Source organism: Ovis aries, chromosome 20 (assembly GCF_016772045.2).
Source record: "Ovis aries strain OAR_USU_Benz2616 breed Rambouillet chromosome 20, ARS-UI_Ramb_v3.0, whole genome shotgun sequence".
Lineage (NCBI taxonomy): Eukaryota > Metazoa > Chordata > Mammalia > Artiodactyla > Bovidae > Ovis > Ovis aries.
Window position 1 is genome coordinate 44,825,852 of NC_056073.1, and position 23,556 is coordinate 44,849,407.

The following is a 23,556-nucleotide window of genomic DNA, read 5'->3' on the forward strand; positions in this document are numbered from 1 at the left end:
TTGCCTCGGTTCTCCGGCCAGGGACTGACCGGGAAAGCGGGTTGGGGCTGTTGGGAAAAGCTGGAGCTGATGGCGAGATTGCCGCGGCTATAAATCCATCACTTCCCAGGTCAGCTCTGCGAGGCGCTGGGACTAAAGGGCTGGCGGAGCGAATTCCTGGGCTAGCGCGCATGCGTCGGCAGGTAGCAACCCAGCTCTTTATGACCAGGTGAGATGTTGGTGAGCAGGTAAAAAAAGGAGGATTTGCCTAAGCGATTCCAGGGAGCGGGCCCGGCCGAGCCCTACAGCCCATGCCCGGCGGGGACCCGTCGCCAGGAGCGCCGAGCCGCGATGTCCATACTTGCCAAAATGGGGGACTGGCAGGTACGGGGGTTTGCCTTGGATGGGGCTGAGGTGGGCGGGGGTGGAGCGGGGGAGGGGGCCGGGCGGGGGGAGGCGGAGAGCAGGAGCCGTGGCCCAGGGCGGCGGAGTCGCAGGGGAGGCGCGCGGGGCAGCGCCTAGGAGTGTTCCCCGGAGAGAACGCGGGCAGGAGAAAACCGGCGCAGGCGGCGGCCGCGGCGTTAGGGGCCACGCGCGCCACCGGCCGGCCGGGCGCGGGGGAAAGTCCGGCGCACGCTCCACAGGTGGCCCCGGGGGTCACTTGTGGTTTGCGCTACAGCCCCCGCCCCCCCCCACCCGCCCCGCCACCACCCCCCAAGTAGAAACTGGGCTGGATGACTCATTCGGGCGGGGGCAGGGCGCGGGGCGGGGGTGCGCTGCGCTGGGAGGAAGGTTCCGTGCTCGCTACGCCTCCGGTCTCGCCCTGGACCCCAAGGCTGCGCGTGAGCCGGGGCTCCCTTGCACCTGTCTCTCCTCTCGGCTCCACATTTGGGGGAACCGACAGGGCGGCAAGACTAGAGAGGGGCCCGGCTGGACGGGTCGCGCCGGCGAGCGTGTTCTTTCCGGGGAATGCCTTAAAGAGTTTGCGCCAAGTTGAGCTTCTCACTCTGGCTAGTTCCCGAAGCTAGTTTTTTTTTTTTTTTTTCTTTTTTCACCGCTTGGAGGTGACTGGTGGGGAGCAGTAAGTGGCGAGGGATGCGGCAGAAGGCCTAGATTTGATCGAAACCAACGCCTCCCGACGTTGGCCCGACTAGGCCGCAGGCACCGGCGAGGCCAAGTAGACTCCAGATACTTCGCTCTTTGAGCCCGGGGCCCGAACTCGGCCAAGGGAGCCTTAGGTTCAGCGCCCTCCTCCTGCCTTCCAGACATTTCCCTACGAAACCAGGGAGGCTGTGGCCAGGCTGGTGAGGAGGGCAGCCTCTCCCCTGTCGCCGATTTCCTAATGGGAACCGCCGGGCCCTCTTTTCGCCCTAGCCACGGGAAGGCCTCTTGGGGCGAGATTCTGAGTGTGGAAAAGCCTGCCAGCCCATTGGAATGGAAGGCCCCGAACTTCCTAAAGAAAAGCTGAGGCCCTGCTCCTTCCGGGGCGAGTTCTTTCGCTTGTTTCAGGTTCTGGCCACGAGAAGCAAAGTTCAGAGAAGTCCCATCTTCACCTCGCTCTCTGGAGTTGGGAAAAGGAAGTCAACACGATGTCTTTCTTTCCTTGTACCTATTATTTTACCAGCTAGGAGGTCTTTGAAGCCTCTCCTTCCCAGTTAAACCTAAACAAGTGCAACTTCATCTCCAGAGTTAGACTTTGTGGTTTAAGGGTGCAAATCCTGCTCCGAACTCAGATCTCAGGCACCCACTCTCTCCCTCTCTTGCCCTGTGGTTCTCAGGGACCTTCTTCATTCTCTTCTCTGGAGGGTGAAGACTGGGGGGCTCTTTGAAAGCCGAGGTCTTTCGGTTTTCTCCTCAAGCCGGGTGAACTTTGCGCAGAAATCCTCTGGGTGAGAAAAGGCCAGGAGTGCAGGCCTGGCCACGGGCTGGGCCTCCAGTGAGCCCCCGCTGAGGTTTGTAGGCAGCAAGATTCCAGCCTGAAGAAGACAGGAGTGAACCATGGGCCTGTCTCTGGGCAGGCTCAGTTTAACAAGCAGTGGGAAGCTGGGATCTCCGGTCGGGCAAGCGGCTTTGGGGTCTGTAGGGGCCAGGTCCTCCAGGTTGGGCCTGCTGGACTCCTGGGGCCCACTTGGTGGTGACCACCACCATCACTGGCGAAAATGGTAGCATCCCGTCTCCCTGGGTGTCTCTTGGTCTCTCTCAGTTGTCTCTGTCCCTCACACAGATAACTCACTCTTTTCCCAACGCCCTTTACACAAGCCCAGGCCAGGCCTAGACAGCCCCCCTACCCCCGCCTGACCCCTGCCGCCAGGCCTGGCGCTGCCGTCCTGGGGTCCCTGGCAGGCCGGAGCATTGACATGCAATGAAGAGGCTTGTGGTGGAAATGACGCTCACACTAGCGCGGTCTCGCTGGCTCCGGGGGCGACGGGACGCTGGCTGGGGCCTTTCTAAAGCGCTCGGCGCCGCAGAGCCCTCGGGCCCCAATCTGCACCTCAAAGGCGCCCTCGGCGGGAAAACAACAACAGTTTAGCAGCCCCGGCGGGTGCGGAGCCAGAGATCCTCCTCAGCGAAGAGGGAATGTGGATAAGACGAGGCCTTTACATGCCTTCCCCAGCCCAGAAGGAGAAAGAAAGCGAAACTTAGCTCCCCATGCGCATTGGGGGCGCTGGCGACGTGAGGGTGTACACTGCCCTGCTCCCAGCCCAGAGCGTGGCCTACAGATTGCTCTCTGGGGCTGCGGCGGCTGCTGGGAGAGTGTCGGTGCTCCAGGCGGCCTCCCTCCCGACGTCCAGCCGCTGCTGCTGGGCGGCGGCCCTGGGGGCAGCCCGCAGGGTGCGTGGCGCTAGGCTGGAAGTTGACCGTTTTTGAGGGCGGAGTACCGTGCCGAGTCTCGAGCTGGGTTCAGCCAAGAGACTGTGCTGGTGTGCAGATGGGAAAAGGGAGTGCAAGGGAGGGCCTGGCGCCTCGGGAGGCGCCCCCTCTTCCCCCACCCCCGGCTCTGAACCCCCTTCTAGCTCTGGTCGCCTTCCTCACTTAAAAGTTTTGTTGTTGTTGTCGTTGGGAGGACGGTGGTGCTTGTGGCCTACTCTGCCAGGCTTGGGGAATTGGCCGCGGTCTTTTTGGGGGGAGACTTGCCCTTGGGCAGCTTGGGGAGGAGGGGGGTCCCCCTCCTCTCGCCTTCCTTCCACCTGTTAAGCAACGCTCCTATTTGCCACAGCCTCTTACCCTCCCTCCTCCGCCCCTGCGAGGACGCCCTGAGAAAACTGGGAGGCCTGGAGTTTTGCAAGAAACAGGCCTAGACGGAATCAGAGGTCGTTACTAAAGCAACTCAGAGGCGAAACCTACTGTTGCTGGGGTGGGGGTGGGGGGGGGGGGTTGGGGGTGGGGAGTGGTTTGCAGGATTGCAGAGGGAGAAAGAAGGATTTTTTACGGAGGACAAACGAGGACGCTCACCGGGGGAAATTGATCCCTCTATTTCTAATGATTACATCACATCTTTTTGGGTCGTTCTTTCTTTAAATTTTGTTTCACACTAGGAAAAAAAACACGAAGCCCGAGTGGGGCGTGCAGGCCCCTGCGTGGAGCCGGGGAGTCTAGACTGGCTGACCAGAACCAGGGGGTGGCTCCCCGGCCTCCGGGTTCCGCGCCAGCCGGGCACTGCGCCGCGAGCGCGCTCGCGTTAGTGACAGCACCGAATCATGAAGGAACTCTCCCTGCTTTAATTAAAAAGGGGAATCTTGGGAAAACTGGAGCAGATTAGCACAGCAAAGGGTTGGTTCCCAGCGATTTATTTTGATGCATGCATGACACGGCGCACACATGTCGGTATTTCGGCTCAACTCCAGAAGCGTGCGTGAGCCTCCGTAGGAGTTTCCGTATTCCTGTCCACATCGCACCTAGGAAGCCCTTAGCCCAAATACCACGTTGAATTATCCGTCGGCCCTAGCTTCGTACAAATGCGAGGAAAAGTATTTAACCCCTGGAGCTGTCAAGCAACCTCTTCGGGGTACACTTTTTATTTTACACTAGGCAATTAAAGGATGGCAAACCCCAGCCGAGCGACTAAAGCCGTTTGGCAAAAATCTCCAACCTGGGGATTGGGGGGTGGGGGGCGGTGAAGCGCGAAGCCAATAAAACTCCCGGGGCCCTGCGGCCGGAGGTGGCGGCTACCCGCAGCGGAGGCGATCTTTAGCTGGGCAGAAAATCCTGGAGTGATGTCGCCGGTCTTGGGTTGATGGTTATATTTAATTGAGAAAAGGAATAATCATTTCTGCTAAAATTGGACAGGGCCCGAAAGGACGGAACCGCTGGTAGAGGCAGGGATGGGGGAGAGGTGCTGGGAGAGCTGGGCCCCGGGAGCGGCCGCTCGGACCGTGCGCAGGGCCGGGACGAGGAAAAGAGGAGAGAGACGACGACTCGGGCGACACGGGGCCGGGGGCGCCGGCTCAGCGGCGCGCTGCGGGGCTCAGGGGAGACTCCGTGGGCTCCCGGGCGGGCGTGCTCTCTAGGAGCGAGTTCGCGGCTCGCAGAGGCCTTTATACCTGGGTCAGAGCGGCCGGCGGCAGATTGTGGTGCTGGCGAGCAATTGGACTATTGTTGATATGCTAATGAGGCGATTAGGCTGTTGGTAAAGAGCAGGAAAAGGGAAAAGTTTCTACCATTAGAGGGAGATCTCCGAGCGCACACGGGAGCTCCTTCCCTCCTCGCCTCCTCCTCCTCACCCTCCTCCTCCTCCTCACCCTCCTCCTCTTCGCCCTCCCCCTCCTCCTGCGCTCGCCGCCCGCAGCCGGCACTTTGCGCTTACCCAGAGAGTAGCTCCACTTGGGTGCGAGGCGGAGAGGGGCCAAACCCATTCACGCCGATCCATGAAAATGCTTTGGAAACTGACGGACAACATCAAGTACGAGGACTGCGAGGTAAGCGCGGCGCGGGCGCAGTCTCTCCCGCGGCTGCAGGCTCGGAGCTCCGCTTCCCTCCTCTCCTCGCCGCCAGCTGCGAGAGGAGGGTGGGACAAACTTTGCCCAGCGCAGCGTCCGCCTCTCCGATTCGCCCGAAGAGCGCAGGAGAGAAGCTGGCGAGGAAGGCTGAGGACGTTCCCTTCTTTCATTCTCTTCCTTCGCAGCCCCCTGTCCCACTCCCCCCCTACCCCGATTTTCTCCGGACCAGTTTTGAGTGTGGCTAAGGGTAGACGAACGTGGGTTTTTGAAGTCATTGCTGGCAATTGGGCAGGCGACTCTGAACTCTGCTTGTCTCTCCAACGAGCTTCTGAGGGCCCAGGTCACCAGAAAGAGAAAGGGAAAACCCCTTTCCCTCTTTAATTCTTTGTCTCTGATCTTTAACATTCTTTATTTCTTCATTCTTTCCTTCCTTTCTACCACTCCTCCACCCAACCCGCTTTAAAAAGGCCCCCTCCCTTTTGGAGAAGGGGTCCGCAGCCTGCGCTCTGAGCGGGGGCGCACCTCCCTGTGAGCCGGTTCAGTTTGAGAGCACTCCTCCCCCGAACGGCTGCGGGGCTTCCTCCAGTACCCTGCGTTATTCGATAAGTTCTAGGCAGCTTCTCGCTCTGTGCTACTGGGTCGGCGCATCCCTGGGGTGGAGGCGGGAGCCTGCTGGCCGCCGCGCCCTCGGCTGCGTGACCGTGGGAATCCTGGCGGGGCTACCCACAGCCTCTGGTGCGCGGAGCCCGCCCGGCCGATAGAGCGCGCCGCCTTGAAGCCTGTTTCAAAACCCACAGTCCCGGGAGCTCCGCTTCGTGGGGCAGCCGGGGAAGCCCCGGGACCACGGGCCTGGCGGCAGCTGCCGCAGCCCCCTTCTAGCCCCCCGCTAGAAAGAGCCGATGAATCACGGGAGGGGGGCTGGGGAGGGGGCCGCTGCCAGAGACTACCTACGTAAATAGTAGGTGGCAGTCCCGGCTTTGGCTCTCCCCTCCCCCCTTCTCTTTCTCTCTTTTTGGCATTTGGAGCTGGGAATGTGGGGCGTAGAGGTCTGTGCGGGGCGCGGCGGGGTCTTCACTTGAAATGAGACTCTGGGCTCGGGCGAACGACGTGTCCCCCGTTCCCTCCTCGTCTCCTCTCCGTGGACTATTTTAATTCTTTTTCCTTCCCCAGTCCCTCCTGTTTCGCCCTTCCTCCCCCTGTGAATGGGGGCACGGAAAGACATGCCAAGGGGTTGGTTGCTTAGCTGGGGACTCGTGGCTTGGCTGGTGCGGGGTGCAGAGACTGACTCCATGTCAGACCAGTCGCTTTGTTTTCAGGGCCGGGGGGGTCCTTTGCGGACCGGTCGGGGTGACAGCGAGCTCCTAAGCCTCCTCGGGCCGTGGCCCTGGGCTCGGGCATCCCCCTTCTCGAAGGCCGAAAGCCCCGGCGAGCGGGGTCCAAAGCGGCGCGAGGCGCCCGGGGGACCCAGGTGGGAAGCGATGAACTTGCACCCCCATAGGGGGGACCCTGTGGGGGCGCGTCGTGTGCATGTGCGTGTGAGTGAGAGCAAAGGAAAAAAAAAACGAGAAGCGAGAGGAGAAAGAGGAGAAAACAGAGCTAAGGCTGTTTCAACAACTTCGCGGTGGCGAGCGCCGGAGCAGGGATTTCGGGTTTCCGAGCCGGCTCGGGGCTGTCTAATTATTCCGGGCTCTGCAGGGACATGCAGGAGGCGAGGTGCCGCTTGTTCCGACACCCCGGCGGGCAGACTGGCAGCGGCAGCGGGGCAGAGCGAGCCGTGTCATCCGGGGGTGCGTCGGGCGAGAGTGCCCCAGCCAGTCGGACGGGTTTGCGCCGGGAGCGGGGAGCCCGTGCCAGCGGCGCCCGGGCTGGGCCGCCTCGCGTCTCTGCGCGCCCCGGGCCGCGGTCCTGTGCCTCCCCCCAACCCCCGCCCCTCCTTCGCGAGCCCCGGCCGGGGAGAGCCGAGGGCGGGGCGGCCGGCGGCGCAGAGCGGCCGGTCCCAGGAGGCCGCGGGAAGCAAGAGAGCGGCGGCCCAGGCGAGAGTCGGACCCAGGCGGGGCGCCGGGCCATGGAGAAGCCGCACGGCGGCGGGCGGCCGGACCCCGCGCCCCAGGCCCGGCTGCGGAGCGGAGGAGCCCGTGGCCGGAGAGGCCCGGCCGGCCGCAGCTCGGGGGCCGAGAGCCCTTCAAACGCCCGGCCGCGGTCTCCGGGAGCGCCCGGCCGCGCCGCGCGGCCCCCGCGGCATGCCGAGGTCTGCCCCAGCCTTTTAGGTCTGATTGTCCTCGCTCGCTTCCTCTCCCCTCCCCCTCCCCCGCGGCCTCCCCCTCCGCGCGCTCCGGCGCGGCCCCCTCCCCTCCCTCCCCCTCCCCTCCCCTCCCTCCTCCCCCCCTCCTCCCGGGCTCTCCCTCCCCTCTCCCCACTCCTGGCTCCTCTCTCGCGCCCACACTTTCTTTCTCACACACGCACGCAAGACACACTCTCCCCCTCTCCGCGCGCTCGCGCTCGGTCTCCCCGTCTCCCTCTTTCTCTTTCGCTTTGGCCTACCCTGCAACCTTTTAAAATGTTGCCCCTTCCCTGTGATTCGCCAGCCGCCGCGCCGCGGCCCCCCGCGCGCTCGCCCGCTCCCTCTCTCGCCCGCTTTTTGTCTCTCGCGCTGCCTCTCCCCACCTCCGATTTGCTACACTGAGGCTCCCGTCAATGGACTGCATTGAGAGCCGGCTCCGGCGCGAGTTGCCTCTCCGCTTCACGCTCGATTTCCAGGCATTCTTCCCTTATTAAGTATTCGTGTAATATTAATAGTCATGAATATCTGCTATTAGGAGGCTCCAGGAACGCTGCCCAGCGCGGTTATTAGAAGCTCAAGCGAAGCCGCGGCTCAGAAAAGAGGGGGAGACACGGATTAAGGAACACGCGCGCACACACACAGACACAGACACACACTTTTCTTTCTTTCATTTTTTTTTTTTTTTGCTTTTTTGCCTTTTCGGGGTTGTTTTTTTTTTTTTTTTCCCCAATTTTTTAAGGAACTTTGAATCCTACCCGATCGCGGCAGGATAGAGACCGTGGGTTCGACCAGCTGAAGGCGCCGCTCGAATCGGTGGTTCAAGTTCGGATGGACCAGAGCAGGGCTCGGGCGCCCGGGGGAGCGGCGGCGCGGTGACCGGAGTCCTGGGTGGCGCGGGGCGCCTTTTGTGTGGGGCGCGCTCGGGCGGCGGGGCAGCCGGGCTCTCCGCGCTTGCTTGTTGTTTTCCACCCTGACTCGTTACCCCAGACTCTTCGCAGATGTTAGTTCACAGTTTTTCAGCTATGGTGAGTCCCACCCCCACCCCCACCCCTGCCTCCTTAGGAATCCTAGTCTGGAAACCTGGGGCTGCGGAGCGAGACCTCGGGGTCCTCGCCCGGTTTTCCTTCAGGGCGCCCGCCTTTCCTCGTTTGCATTTCCCACCCCCTCCCCGTTTTTCTCCCTCTCTTCCATCCTTCAGTCGAACGCGGTCCCCCCCTCAGCCCCGCGCGACCTCTCCCGGCTCGCACACCTACCTCGCCGCTACTTCCCCAGCGTGTTTTCTCTCCGCGTTCATCTGTATTTCCTCGCCTCTTCACTTGCTCCCGAGACGTGCTCAACATCTGATGCTTAATCCGGATGTAGGAAAAACGCTGCCCGGCGTGCCCCTTCTTCGCCCCCGGGGCCCAGGGCTGAACCTCCGAGGGTTCGCATTCCCTGGAATCAACTCCGTTCGCTTGTTTTGCAAACGAATTGCAATAGAGGAACAGAAGTCAGGCGTTTCTTCTGCCCTTTGGGGCTGGGGTGGAAGGGGCGGGGGCCTCCGCCCCGGGGCGCACCTCTCTTTTAAACCCAATATAAGGCTGAATCTTTGCATTTTAAACCTTTACTTGAAGTCCCCCTCTTCCTCGTCGCTCTCATAAATCGACTCTGTCCAGAAAAAGGCTCCTAAGTGAGGAAGCGGAAAAGACAGTCCCCAATCCCGCAGTTAAAAACCTTCTTTGAGCTGGTAATTTAAACGTGGGCTTTCCTTACAGCCCCTCTACGAAATATGTTTCTATTTAAATAGTCATGAAATGGTAATGGTCTTTGAATGGACATGATTTTACCCCCCTCCAAATAAATGGAACAGGGTAAACAATAACGATGTGGCGGGCAGGTTCAAACTCAGGGACAGAGAAAAGGCCGCTTCTAGCTGTTTAATATATTTACTAGGAATTTTAATTTTGCTTAAGGGAGGTTTCCCTCTGCTGCTGAGCGGGCTGTAGTCCGGGTTCTGCCTTTTTTCCCCCTTTGCAAGAAACGCCTAAGGAGAGTCTCTAATGCCCCCTCGATTGGCATCGGTGAAAATTGCCTATGATTGGGGAAGGAAGGGCCCGTTTCGCTTTTGGAGAATTTTCTGCCAAAGCCGCGCGGTGGGTTGGTTCCTCGCGGCGGCCTGCGGCCGGGCCGGGCGGTTTCGCACGCAGCCTGGCGGAGTGGCCCGACGCCTGATGCCGTCTTCTCTCCCCTTGGCCTCGCTCTCTTCCAGGACCGTCACGACGGCGCCAGCAACGGGACGGCACGGTTGCCCCAGCTGGGCACTGTAGGTCAATCTCCCTACACGAGCGCCCCGCCGCTGTCCCATACCCCCAATGCCGACTTCCAGCCCCCCTACTTCCCCCCGCCCTACCAGCCTATCTACCCCCAGTCGCAAGATCCTTACTCCCACGTCAACGACCCCTACAGCCTGAACCCCCTGCACGCCCAGCCGCAGCCGCAGCACCCGGGCTGGCCCGGTCAGAGGCAGAGCCAGGAGTCTGGGCTCCTGCACACGCACCGGGGGCTGCCCCACCAGCTGTCGGGCCTGGATCCTCGCAGGGACTACCGGCGGCACGAGGACCTCCTGCACGGCCCCCACGGGCTTGGCTCCGGACTCGGAGACCTCCCGATCCACTCCTTACCTCACGCCATCGAGGACGTGCCGGTAAGAGGCCGCGCGCGCGCGCGGGCGGCGGGAGAGCAAACGCTGTCCCGGCTCACCCACGCCCGGGAAAGGGTCCCCCCCTGGAACGTCCAGCCCCGGGGACTGGGCTTTCCTCCTCCCCTCTGGTTACTTTCTTCACATCTCCTTTTGTTTTATCGGGTGGACCCTTTGAGCACCACCTAGCCAACCGCATGCCAAAGATTCAAAAGTAGTTGAGAGTTCGGCCGGGAGAACAATGGTTCGCAGAGCTCCTTCAAACAATGCCTGCGTTACCATTTATAAATCAGACTGGTGTCACCGTGGACGCTACCTTCCCCTCTCGGCGACAGTAAACTGTTTCGATTATGAGAGGATCTGATTCCACCGCTATGTCTGACGTGGGGGTTTCTCCCAGTCCTGAAAGACGTGTTAGAGTGGATCCAAAGAGCTCATTTAAATGCCCTATCGATTTAAAAGAAAGTGTAAAAGACACACGAAGAAAATTATTTTGGCCGGATTTTATGAGTGCTAGGGGGTCTTTGAAAGTTACGTGTATACCCTACCCTGATTAAAGAATACTAAGTGGCAAATCCGAACAGGAGGACATTAAATGCAGCCTTTTTTCTCTTCCTAGGGGTGCTAAGTGCTGACCTCATAAATCATTAGCTGGGTTCCCAACGCCCATCAAGACCTGCTACACCCCCATATTACTTTAATGTTTTGAGACAATTGGGCAATGCAGTCTTTGAGTTCTAATTCAGTTATCAATAAATGCAGTTTTCTATGATTTCTAAATAAGCATGGTATTAGCACATTTACTCTTTGGCAATGCAAACCAGGCTATTGATAATTTGAAAATACTTTCTGAAATTAAATTTAAACCAGCATCTCTGCTTCAATTCTACATATTTATGGTTTCCTCACAACCTTCCTGAAATGGAATTAGAACAAGCCAATAATTTTATTAAAGCTGTAAAGGCTCTGTTAATGCTGCTTTTCTTTGGAGAGGAAATGTATCTGGATGTGATTTTTGCTAAAATGCTATTTCAAATTACTGCATCAAATATTGCAGCAATATGTCCGTTGACAGTTTAATGATTACTGCATTAGATTGCAAAGAAAATGGTCAGATGAACTTACCTGCTTGCTTGGTGAATTTAAAACATTATTTAAGTTACATAGGGAAATAGAAAATTTATTACATCTCTCATTTGGCCTAGTTAATCACTGAAATTTGTTGGTTATGTTTAGCAGCCTAGCATGGAAAGCAGGAAAGTAGGCATTTGATCTAGTGTGGGGTTTAGTAAGTCTTGTGTGCATGCATATGTGTGTATTTTCATACATGGTTTTAGAAACACATTACACAGTGCGTTTCTTGGAAAGTAAAATGAGAGGTGGAATAGTTGGGAGAAGGGCCATTAAAAAACAAACTTGGAAGTTGTGACCATTTGATCTTCCCCTTCCCGAAGAGTCTCTGAGTCCTGATCCTAGTCTGCTCCTTGGAAATATTTGAATTGCAAAATAACGTTGCTAGCTTTTTAAATCTACTGTGAATTAGAATTGCTCTACTTTGCAAAAAATTGCAAAGTGGCTGGTGTGAATTCTTAACACCTGTATAGTCTCTCTTTGTGGTGAAATTGGCCTACAGGAGAAATTAACCAAAAGATCGAATAAAAACAAGGAAACCCAGTTGCTGCTCTTCCCCTTTCCTCCCCCAACCTTTTAAGAGAAAATTCTTTCAAAGGAATTTGGGTCAGGAAAAGGGTTGTTTTCAATTTTCCCATTGCTGCAACAGTTAACCTTTAATGAGAACGAACGCCAAATATTTAAGAAAATCAAATCGATGGTGAAAATTATTTAATCATTAATATCTCAGTGGGGTTTTAAACTTAACAGTCTTCCCTGTATGGACAAGGTCTAGAAATAACACAAATAAAAGTATTATGCCACACTACATTTACTTTATGGGTTTAGGGTGCATGCATAAAGGGATCATATTTCCCCATATAGTTAAAACACAAGAACTGCAGCAGTAGTCATTTCTGAACATTTCTCAATTTAATTATACTTAAATCCAGAAGCACTTTAGGCAAGTTACAAATGAGAGCATTGAGTATAATAAAACCTGTAATAAAGCAACTTAGTACCATCCACCCGGAATCATTGCGATCAGGCACAATTAACAGGAGCATAAATCCAAGACAGAATGGAAAATGTTCGAATCAGTATTATTGTTGGACAAAGACTAGAGAAGGAAGTAATAGTTTTTTTAAATGGTAATGTCTGCGTTTGGTAACGATTGCGAAATCTTCTATCTCAGCAGCCCTGGTGCTAATTTGTAAACACAGCCAGACATTATATTGCCTGTCAGTTTCTGCATTAGAAAACATGATTTCATTTTACTTTCTAATCACGTTTTGACTGTAGCACACGTATACCCACCCATCTGTAAAAAAAAAAAAAAAAAAAAAAGGGAAGAAAGAAGGCCACACTAACAAATCTGCTGTTGGACACAGCAGGGAAACCTCAAAGGCTGCCCCCTCCCTTCTTTTTATCGTTTTCATATCCAATTTGATATTTGATATTCAATTTAGACAGTAGTCCTTAAATTTTTTGTTTGTTTCTCTGTAAGTGAAGGTGCACAAACACGTTAGCTCTTTATCACATCACCTAAAACGTTTTCGGGACTCCCAGGCCACTCCCGCCTCTGTCATTTCTATTGTGTTTCTCTGGTTTTTGCTACCTGAACAGTGGAATCGCTGAAGTCCGAAGCCGCTGAGGCGCCAAACTAAAGCTAGGTGTATTTTGAAAGGTTGAGCAGGCTGTGAGAAAGATTAGGTGTTCCCAAACTCGATTTAATTTCCAAAGAAAGTTTTGTTCCCCACTCCCACCTCCTTCAAATGTGGATTATTTGCTGGGGGTAGAGAAATTGGCTGTGGGTGTACAGTGAAACCTCTTGAGCTGCAAAGCTCCAAATTCCAATAAGCCAAGATGAGATGTTTATATATAAATGTCACCAGATGGGAGGGGGGATTTCGATTCTACGCCTTCCCCTCCCCCTATCTTGCGCGAAATATTCATTTCCTTTTGTTTTGATTATACACTTACATCCATGTGTATCCTTTTGTTGCAGCATGTAGAAGACCCGGGTATTAACATCCCAGATCAAACTGTAATTAAGAAAGGTAAGCCATTTCCTTCTGCATTCCAAGCATGTCCTTACAGGCACAGTGTTATTTAAAAGAACTTGCAGAGGTGTATTTATTTTTTTCAAGTAGGATTTCCTAAAGGCTCAGAATTATCGAATAGATAGGCATAGAACAGCAATGCTCAAATGATTTAGTAATGGCAACAGGCTAGCTTTGTTCTGATTTATGACTTGACCATTTAATTTAGTTTAATGATATCTGGACAAACACATGAAATGTGTAACAGTTGAGCAGATTTGGAAGTGGCATTTCAATTTTGAAACAGCTTTAACAGTTTAGTTAATCCACTGCCTGAGTGGCCATGAGTGTTATAGGAAGCGCATCATGCTAACAACGATGCAAGTAATTCAGTATTAATATGGGGGCAGATGATAAAGACAGCACTCCTTAGCAGAGGGGGAAAAAACCTTTCAAGTTCTTATACTGAATTTCTCATTAGGTGTTGAAGGGTTTTTTAAACTTTGTGAATTAGGTTAGCAAAAATTTGGCGTTTGGTTAAAATGAGCCTCTTGAAGATGTCAGGTTTATTAGCATAACTGTTCTGAGCAGAAATTGTTTTTTAAAAGTGTCAAGTGATTTGGATAGATTTGTAATTTATGTTGTGTTTAGTGAGTAAAATAAAGTTTACTGGATTAAATGCTATTCACAGCAGCTTCCCCCCCCCCCACTTGGTTATAGTGGCAACGTTACATTTCAGGATTCAAGGCACCACCAGAGAATGATGCTATATAAAACTGTTCTCATTTCTAACCCCAATCAGTATATTGTTAGCGAGTTTAAAGTTTCATTTTTGCATCTGTGAAGTCTTTGTCACGTCAAATTAGATGTGCAAGGGATAAATCTTAAGAGATGCTCTTTCCAAGTCGACATGATAATTGGCTCTTTTATTAGTAATCTCTCAAGAGTTCGTTTAACTCCTATTGTCTCTATTAGCCTCCCCAGAGCTATTAATGTCACAAGTGATCTATCCAAAACCTAGAGACCCCCCCCTATACGTCTAAAATATCCCTATTAAAGAGAGTACTGAGATAAGCATATATTATGTAGTATGTCTCCATGTGGAATTTTAATACAAATGCATACTGTATTTAAATGGTTGTGAATGCATTTGAATTATATTGGTGTTAGAAATGTAACGTGTTGGTCCACTTCCTGCTGGCCTTGAATTTTTTTTTCCCCCAAGTATGGGGGAATCCAACAATGAAGAGCTTGTGATTTAAACTAGTAAGAATATATCCTCCCCCCAAGAAGGCGCTTAAGCGTAGGGACTGTTAACTCTTTGCTCGTCAAAGAACACATTGCTAGTATTCCATGGTAGGCCTGTTTATCCGTTTTTTTTTTTTTTCAATTCAAAACTGGGCTTGGCATGGACTTCCAAAACCCCTTTTCACAGATAAACGTAAAGGGGAGGGGGGTAAGGAAAGGACTATTTATCAAAAGGTTGGGGCGTGTGCGCTGTGTGACACCTTGAATCCACCACTTTTCGGCTTGGGTGCCATGACTGAGATGCTCATTTTTACAGGCAGCTTTAGCCGTGGAGACTCGGCTGATTTTAATTATGGGTCTTTGAACAGTTTCTCCCCAACACTGAAGAAGCCCTCGCCTCCCCCGCACCCCACCCTGAATGCACACGGGGCTTTTTTTCTCGGCTCTGGGCCCAGTGTCCTCCGATGCGGAGAGGCGAGAGGGTCACCGCCTCACCAGCACCTCTAAACAGCACCCCAGCGGTTAAAGGGCGAAGGGTCCCGGCGGAAGGACGAGCCGGGCTGGCGGGGCGGGGTCACCGGGGGCGGGAGGGGGACGCGCCAAGGGGCTCAGGCTTCCACTCCCGACAGGGATGGAGCCGGAGGGACTAGGGGAGGTGGGGAAGGAGCCATGGGATTTTCGGGGCTGGAGGAGAAGCGGGTGAAGGGGGGTTGGTGGCGGCGCAGGCCTGGGGCAAGGGGCCCGGGGCTCTACAGGGCTCCCCGGCGCCCACACGCGGCCTCCCCATGTGTCTCCGCAGGCCCCGTGTCCCTGTCCAAGTCCAACAGCAACGCCGTCTCCTCCATCCCCATCAACAAGGACAACCTCTTCGGCGGCGTCGTGAACCCCAACGAAGTCTTCTGTTCAGTTCCGGGTCGCCTCTCGCTCCTCAGCTCCACCTCGAAGTACAAGGTCACGGTGGCGGAAGTACAGCGGCGCCTCTCACCGCCCGAGTGTCTCAACGCTTCGCTGCTGGGCGGAGTGCTGAGGAGGTGAGGCCCGGCATGGCCCCGCCCATCCCCGCCCCGCAGCCGTGAAGAGCGGGGGGGCGGGGGGAAAGCACTGCGCCTGCGCCGGGGCTGTGACGCCAACAGGCTTCGCGCCAGGGCCCGCCCTCCGCGGGAAAAGAAAGGGGCGGGGAGAAAGAGCGTAGAACCGAGTGGGTGGGAGCTGGGGGTGGGGTGGGCGGGGCGAGGCGACGCGCGCCTGCGCACTCCGCCGCTTTCCCGCCCGCGCGCGCGCGCTCCGTCGTTCCAGGGGCGCGCGGCCGGCGTGGCGCGCTCACCCGGCGCTCGGCCGCCCCCCGCCCCTCCCCGCGCGCACGCGCAGCTCGCTCCGCGGCGGACTCAGTCCCGGCCGCGGCAGCCGCGGGGCGCCGTGCATCCGCCTGTTCCCTCCTCGCGCCCGTGTCGCAGGCCTAGAAAAACTTCATCTCGGGCTGCTCACTTTGCCTTGCCTGCATGCAAGGTCTCTGATCGCAGAGGGCTTGCGGCCCTTGAATAGGGTTTTAAGCAGAAGACGATGGTTTTAGAGTCAGCGCGCCACGCCCCCGCGTCCCCGTCTCCCCAGGCTTCACGGGCCCGAGGGACTTGCACTAATAATTCGGATGCGCCGCGTCCGCACGTGCCAGCCTGCGTGCACGGCACGGTTACGTGCGTTTTGTGCGGTCGCTACCTACGACTGCATGTTGCTTACGTGGTCAGGAATTCTCATCTCAACGCGCGCGAGGTTGGAATGATTCGTTTCCTAGATAAGGTTTTATGAGGGTCAGCGAGGTGAAGCACCTTCCCTGAGGGCAGTTTGTCCCTCCTGTGGGCTTTTTACTTCTTGGGGTCCCAGCCAGGGTTGTGTGTGGTGGGTCTTGCGTTGAACGGTCCCAGATATTTCCTACTTCTTTCTAGTTTTTAATAAGAAAGTGGGCCCCACACTTCATTCTTTGACGTGTACACATATAGCTGTATATAGACCCGGAGTTCTGCTGTGATGGGTATATCCTATACAAAGGCTTACAGAACCGTTTTTGGACAGATTTTAGCATCAGCTGTTCTACTCTTTTCTTCCTCCTTCACAGTCATTTGCTGTTCCTTTGTAATCTTTCACTGACACATCTAAATCTGCCGCTGCCTCTTCCTACCCCTTCCCCCATCCCCAGTATTGGAGACTGTTTACCTAGGGGAGTATAATCTAATCCACACAATTAAAGAGCACTTGAGTAGGGAATAAAATCTGAAATTAATTAATTTGCTGTTTTATTTAAACAATTTATCTTAACCACTTTCTGATTATGGGAGTCTATTTAGACATCTATTTAGAACCACCTCCACTGTCTCTGAATTCAGTGACATTTGTAAAGGCTGATATCAACTTTTGACATTTCCAGTTAGGCTGGTGACATGGCATGTAAACAGTTGGTGAAATGAATTTCCCACTGGGGCTGAAGCCGAGCAAGAAACCTGAGAGTGATGATAACTTTGGTTACTCTGAACAGGCTCACAGCAGATCTAGCAAAGACAATTTAAAGACCCCATTGGGATTTGTGTGATTGTAACAACAGGGAAAATATACAGTAATCAGTTGAACTCAAAAATACTTCACACCCTGGAGATGAGAACTGTGTTTATCTGTTTGTGGTTCTTCTTTAGAGAGTTGGGAAATCAAAACCTTCTAACCTGCCACCATAGTTGCAGTAATAAATGAACACAGAGGGTGCTTTACAGTCTAGCAAGTATGCATCTCCTATGATCTTTCCTTCCCAGGTTTCCTTTCCTTATATATCTAGGGGCCAGGATTCTTAATTTTTAAAAGCGAATTTTAGGAAGTTGTCAAAATGAGTACAGTGGGATGCAGAGCAACTGAATGTTTTCTAAATCCATTTCTCACATATATTTGTGAAACAGGGCGAAGTCTAAAAATGGAGGAAGATCTTTAAGAGAAAAACTGGACAAAATAGGATTAAATCTGCCAGCAGGGAGGCGTAAAGCTGCCAATGTCACCCTGCTCACATCACTAGTAGAGGGTAAGCGAGTTCCCTTGCTAACAAGAAGGGAAGTTTCTCCTGGGAAAGTGGATGCTATTCAATGGCCAGATGTTTGGTTATATTTTGTGTCAATTGTGCAGTTTCATTTTTTTCCAGAGAACGTAGCTGGAAGTGAACAGAATTCTTGCATGTGAAAAAACTATTTGCATTTAGTCCTGTCCTCCTTTCCTCTTCCCCTCTGCTACCAAATTACACCCCCTGCCCCAGCCCAGTTTTGACCTAAACAATGTGAAAATTTAAGAACTGCATACTCTTCAAGTTCCTGTCTCCTTTATGGAGCTCAGCAGTAAATCACTTAAGCTACTCTGACATCTGCGTTTGAGAAATGCGTGACCATTACTTCCTGAATTAATTTGGGAATCTTTGACCTGCATCCTGATTTAAGACCATCCTGAAAGCTCAGGGTTATATGCCCTTTCAGGTTTTTGTTTTCCAAACATATGCTCCCTTATCTCTCATTTAATTGTGCTTCTCTACTGGAGAGGAAGAAAAATGAACAGTTTTAGACTTTGAGTTATTTGGATAGGAAAAGAAAAAAGAAATAAGCATTGCAAAAAGTTTCTCATGACAGTTTTTTTAAGCGTGCCCTCGAGCACACACACACACACACACACACACACACACACACACACACACACACACAGAGGCTTCTAAACCCCTCAAAACAAAAGCTCACCCTGTCCTCACTCCCTTTCGATATATGCCACAGTCCAGTTATGGTAGTCACATTTGTACCTCCTCCAGATCCTTGTTAAGTTTGTCTGATACTAAATTGGCTAAAGTTTGGGTGTGTTGGAATGAATGTATAATTCTCTCGCATTTTCCTTTGTGTTCTGTTGGAAATGTCTCATGCCAATAGGAAAAAAAGGAACTTAAGTTATGGTGCAGATTTCAAAACCACCATTTATATTTAAAGATGGCACTTTATCTTACTTATATCTTGTATTTGAGAAGATATTGTATAACAGTTCAGGTTCTCACATTGTAAATAATTTTTAAAATATTTAAAAACACAAATTTGAGGAGAAATCCTGTGAACCACTTGTTAATGGTGTCAAAAATGATAACTCATGTAACTGTTAAGGAATAAGCAATCGTTCAGTTGCAGAAACTTATCTACAGTAGCACTGTATTAAAAATAATACCGGTGCCCTGGGAACCCACCATTCAGACCCAAAAGCAAAAAATAGTAGTAATGATTTTGGGTGTAGTGTGCATGGGTCTGGGGGTTGAGTCCCATAGCAGGGAGGCAGTTTCTGGAGAACTGTTATTGTTTGTGATCCGCTCCATTTTATGGAAACAAGCTCCGCGGAGAGGGCTTTGATGCTCTAATTGGCGCATGCGTTCTTCCGGAGCTGGAGCTAATGGCAGGAAGCCCTGCAGTAAAAACCAACTGGTTCAGGAAATTAAAACCAAAGATTTGAAAATCAACAACACAGACAGACTCAGTGGAGTGACCCTCAAATCCTCTTGGTTAATCGGTTTGGATGAACAGATAATTATATGCGATAAAGTTAAAATGTAAACCCTGAGTCGTTCCCTTGCAGAAAAGCTCAAGAAGTAATTATGAATATCATTTTATGAACACGTTAATAGGTGTGAGGCTGGGACACAAGAAATGTTTTAAAAGAGATTGTGGGAGAATGTCATCAGGGTGGGGGATGAGGCTGTGTGGGGAGGTGATGGAATCTACATTTTCAAATCATCTTGGCCTTCTAGGGTAAGTGGCCATTTTCCCTGAGAAATGCATCTGCTAGAACCCTACAGAGAAGGAAAGAAAATGCCTGAAGTGGGGAAACAAGTCGTTTGTGTTTCCTGCGACAGCTGGGTTAAGAAAATAAGGGAGCTGGAAGTCTTGATCCCAGCTTTTTTCATTCTTTTGCCCTCTCCTTCCTCCTTTTGCCAGGAGAAGCTGTCCACCTAGCCAGGGACTTTGGGTACGTGTGCGAAACCGAATTTCCTGCCAAAGCAGTAGCTGAATTTCTCAACCGACAACATTCCGATCCCAATGAGCAAGTGACAAGAAAAAACATGCTCCTGGCTACAAAGTAAGACATTTACCTCTTCGGGGTCTCTGTGTCTCACTGTCAAAGAGAAACATCAAAATCGTCTTTGCTCTCACTTTTGGCCTCTTTTCCTTTTGTGTTAATCAGTTTTGTTGTTGTAAACGCTGAAATTACAACACAATCTTATAAACCATGATGGGGCTTAAAGAGGAAATACAAGGAAGATTATGAGTGTGTATTTCCCTCTTTCCCCTCCCTTCTGCCCTACCTTCTCATTAAAAAAAAAAAAAAAAAAGAGCATGTATGGGAATGGGGTATAGTGGGGATGTGAGGGAAGCTGAGTGTGGCTTTGTGACTGTTATTTTAGGAAAACCAGAACCAAGTTCTTAAAGGAGTGGACAGACTTGCCTGTGTCAGTTTTTGTCTCTTATCAATAGGTTCTCCAAGGGCAAGGATTAAGCTAGTGGCTTGCAAAATGTTCGGGTCAGAAGCTGGCCTAGTTTCTACCCTAATCCCTTCTCCCATTTCTTGCCTTGCTTTCTCGACCTCCTCAAAAGTGCTGCATACTCACAGCCCACAAGTTCTAGCCTACAGGCGAGATGTCAAATCAGTTTCAAAATGGCCCAAGTTTATATTCCCATTGGTGCCTGGGCTGAATAGGCTTCTCCAGGTGGTGTGTGAAAAGAAAATGACTGTTTTGATATGTTTTCTGGAAATTAAAAGGCTTGTTTGGAAGCCGGTAATTATCAAAGATGATGTCCCAGGAGGGCTTGGATCCAGAGGGCAGAGGCTGAGGCCTCTGGCTGGGCACTTTCTAGCCTGGGGAGACATCAACTGGCCTTGGGGGAGGCAGCCGGCCAGTACTCCCCATTCTGCCTCCCTCGTGTGGAGCCCCCTATCCAAAGCCCCCACCCAAGTCTGCTGCTGCCTCGGGAAGGCCCCAGCCAGTCCTAGCTTCCCAGATTCAGAGACTGAGCTACCCCTGTAGGCCTCATCGCCTGTATTTCAACTTTTCCCTCTTCTCTTAGCTTCCTAAGCACACCCACACTCACAGTTTTACCTAGACATTTTTTTTGGTGGCGGTGCGTGGGGGGCGGTGGGGCGGTGGGGGTGGGGGTGGGGATGCATGGGAAAGGAGGTGGCAGGGGAAATTGAAATGTCTATTTCTGCTTCCCCAAACCACTGAATTATCCCCACACTTGGGTATTCAAGTGCCTTTTATTTTTTAAGAGTAAAGCAATCCCAAGAAAAGTTTTGCCTTCCTTGTCCACACCCACCCTGATGTGAAGGTGAATGAGTGGAGAATTCATGCCCCCAGACCTCAGACTGCTGAGGTCACGCTGGAAGGTCAGGGAAGAGGGTCTCTACAGTATTTTGAGCAGGACAGCTGATGGGTGCAGGCTATTGGCTGCGGAAGAGATGCTTGTGTTTCTGACTCCCTGCCTTTCCTACTCACCTTCCTTTCTCTCCGGATGGGTGAAGTGTCTTCCTATGTCAGGGATGCCTGGTGTGAGTGAGAAATGGGGGTTAGAAATTTGGTTCAGGACTTCCCTGGCAGTCCAGTGGTTAAGACTCTGTGCTTCCACTGCAGGGGGCACCGGGTTCGATTCCTGGTGTGGGAACTAAGAGTCCACATGCCACAGGGCACAGCAAAGGAAAAAAAAAGTTTGGTGCAGCTGAGAGGTGAGAGACACACAGGTGGAAAGAGAGAGGGGGGCGTTAGTGGAAGTGTGTAAGGAGCAGGAGATGTGTGGATGGCTCCTGAGAGGTGGCTGGGTCTCCCCAGCTGTGCCCTGCACCCCTGGTCTGTCTCTGGGGCCCTGAGTCAGGTCAGCTGTCCTGCAGACAGAGCTGGTTGCAGAGAGGAAGGTCTTGTCTCGCTGCTGGTTGTGCTCCCACGGAGCCTCACCCCCTGTCTCTCTGCCCTGCTTGCGCTGCAGACAGATCTGCAAAGAGTTCACCGACCTGCTGGCCCAGGACCGATCGCCCCTGGGGAACTCGCGGCCCAACCCCATCCTGGAGCCGGGCATCCAGAGCTGTTTGACCCACTTCAACCTCATCTCCCACGGCTTCGGCAGCCCGGCAGTGTGCGCCGCGGTTACGGCCCTGCAGAACTATCTCACCGAGGCCCTCAAGGCCATGGACAAAATGTACCTCAGCAACAACCCCAACAGCCACACGGACAACAGCGCCAAAAGCAGTGACAAAGAGGAGAAACACAGAAAGTGAGGCTCTCCTCCCGCCCCGCCCGCCCCGCCGCGCGCGCCCGCCCACCTCCGCCTGCACCTCCATCCCCCCACCGCCCGCCGCCGGCAGGTGACAGCGCCGGGGACCAGCGACCCTCCACTGCTGCTACTGCCGCTGCTGCCGCCGCCGCCGCCGTCGCCTTCGGTCCGGAGGCCCCGGGGCCCGGGGCCCACGCTCCACGGCGAGAGGGGCGACCCCTCAGGCCCCGGCCCCGACCGCCCCCATGAGCATCACCTCCCCTTTGCCCCCGCCCCCGCCCCCGCGTGGAGCCTAAGAGAACCGAACAGGCCGTGAAGCCAGCAAAGAAAAGTTCTGTCCGATTTGTGAACCTTTTTTTTTTAATCCAACAAATCAACCACAAAGACAACAAAGAAATTAAAAACTTTTTTTTTTTTTTTAGAAAAAAAGAACGTAAAAATTAAAAAATAATTCTATGAGTTTCACAGGATGGAATCACCACCTTCCTTACATATTTCAGTTCAGATTGTAGCCATACTTAAAAAAAAAAAGGCAAAAAGGATCATGACATTTTTATCAGTATTGTGAATAAACTTGAACACACAGAAGTTCCATGTCTTGTCTTCAGTTGTAAAAGTTTTCCCTCTTCAAGGTAAAGCGACTAACTTGAACTTTCTCTGGCAACACGATTCACAATTCTATAAGGGAATCAGTGTTCACGTCTCTGTATATATTTATTTATGTGTAATTTAATGGGAATTGTAAATATGGTGAGTCTGTTTTAAGCCTTTTTTTTTTTATTTATCTGGTGATCTCGTTTACCTCTTGTTTAGTGGGTTTGAATCTTCCCTATTAGTTCTTCATGTGGTTCATGGTACTTATTTAGGAATTCAAGGTTAGGGGATTTTTTTTTTTTTCCTCTGGGATTCATGAATTTAGCCCTGTTGTAGCATGTTAAAGACGACAATGAAACAGCCAAACAAATTTTAAAAAGTAAAATAAAATTTTATAAATAATTAGTATTACATTTAGCTTTTCATTGAACTGAAAGGAAAAAAAATAAAAAGTGATATTGGACCCTGGAAAGATTTAACTTGAGTGGTTTGATAACCGGTCTATGTTTTTGTGGGGGAAAAGCAAAAAAGTTTATTTTATTCCACTGTCCTCCCTTAAAAGCATCATTTGAGCAATAAATGAGTATTGTCTTTAAACCAAGGGTTAGGGATGTTTTCCTCTCTCTCTCTCTTTCTCTTTTTGTTAAAGAACTTCAAGCATTTGGGACCGCCTGGTATTCTGTATTTTCACTGGCCATTTTGGAAGCAGTTATAGCTGTATTGTATTGAGTTGTGCTGGCAGTAGTTTTCATGCCTGTCAATGTATCATAGTCCTTTGTTGCCCAGATAAATAAATATTTGATACGCTTTATGTCGATTTTTTTATTCAGTAGCTGTCTTTACCCAGGCGTATTTTTGTTCTTGGCAGTATTTTTTATTCAGTATGGTTACAGTAATTGAGTTTAACTCTCCCTTGGCAATTGCTCCTTGCAATAAGCAGCTGAACCCACTGTTTCCCTTAAGTATAATAAAAACTTACTTTCAACTTGGAGTTCAGAGCAGGGTATCATTTAGATATTCCATTGAGTCTGTATTCAGACAAATGACACAATAAAACCCAATATATTCTTTTGGATAAAAGATTGTGTGTACTGCTCAAGGAATGACATACTATCTTTTCCTTACTAGAAACATTAATTTTACTATTAAAAATAAAGTTATATTTTATTATGTTGACCCTTTAGGTTTTCATTTGTGTTTTGAAAACCAAAATATAAAATCTTCAGAGCCAAACCCTAAAGAATGGCAGGGAAGATGGAGAACAGGCCAGAGGAACCTCCCACTTGCCCCTCATAACTACTTGGGAATCTGTCTCAGAGGATAACTGAAATTTAAATTGTTGGTTCATTAGCACAAAGGAAATACCCACTTCAAAATTCAC

At 51.9% G+C, this 23,556-nt stretch overlaps 1 protein-coding gene across 5 annotated transcripts; it reads left to right on the forward strand.

The window, feature by feature from the left end:
• Window positions 1-200: 200 nt before the first annotated feature.
• Window positions 201-22,986, forward strand: TFAP2A (transcription factor AP-2 alpha). 5 transcript variants are annotated; one of them, XM_042236731.2, is made up of 8 exons: window positions 201-363; window positions 9,446-9,503; window positions 9,643-9,880; window positions 12,993-13,044; window positions 15,074-15,305; window positions 17,211-17,329; window positions 19,257-19,398; window positions 21,297-22,986. In XM_042236731.2, exons 1-8 carry the CDS (start codon window positions 291-293, stop codon window positions 21,583-21,585), a joined length of 1,203 nt encoding a protein of 400 aa, XP_042092665.1. In that variant the 5' UTR covers window positions 201-290; the 3' UTR covers window positions 21,586-22,986.
• Window positions 22,987-23,556: the final 570 nt, after the last annotated feature.

Bases quoted from the DNA above. Each gene is read 5' to 3' on its own strand.
- TFAP2A (XM_027958344.3), top strand. From the start codon at position 4,845: ATGAAAATGCTTTGGAAACTGACGGACAACATCAAGTACGAGGACTGC. The intron at 9,881-12,992 runs GTAAGAGGCCGC...CTTTTGTTGCAG, and splicing joins ACGCCATCGAGGACGTGCCG to CATGTAGAAGACCCGGGTAT. The intron at 13,045-15,073 runs GTAAGCCATTTC...GTGTCTCCGCAG, and splicing joins TCAAACTGTAATTAAGAAAG to GCCCCGTGTCCCTGTCCAAG.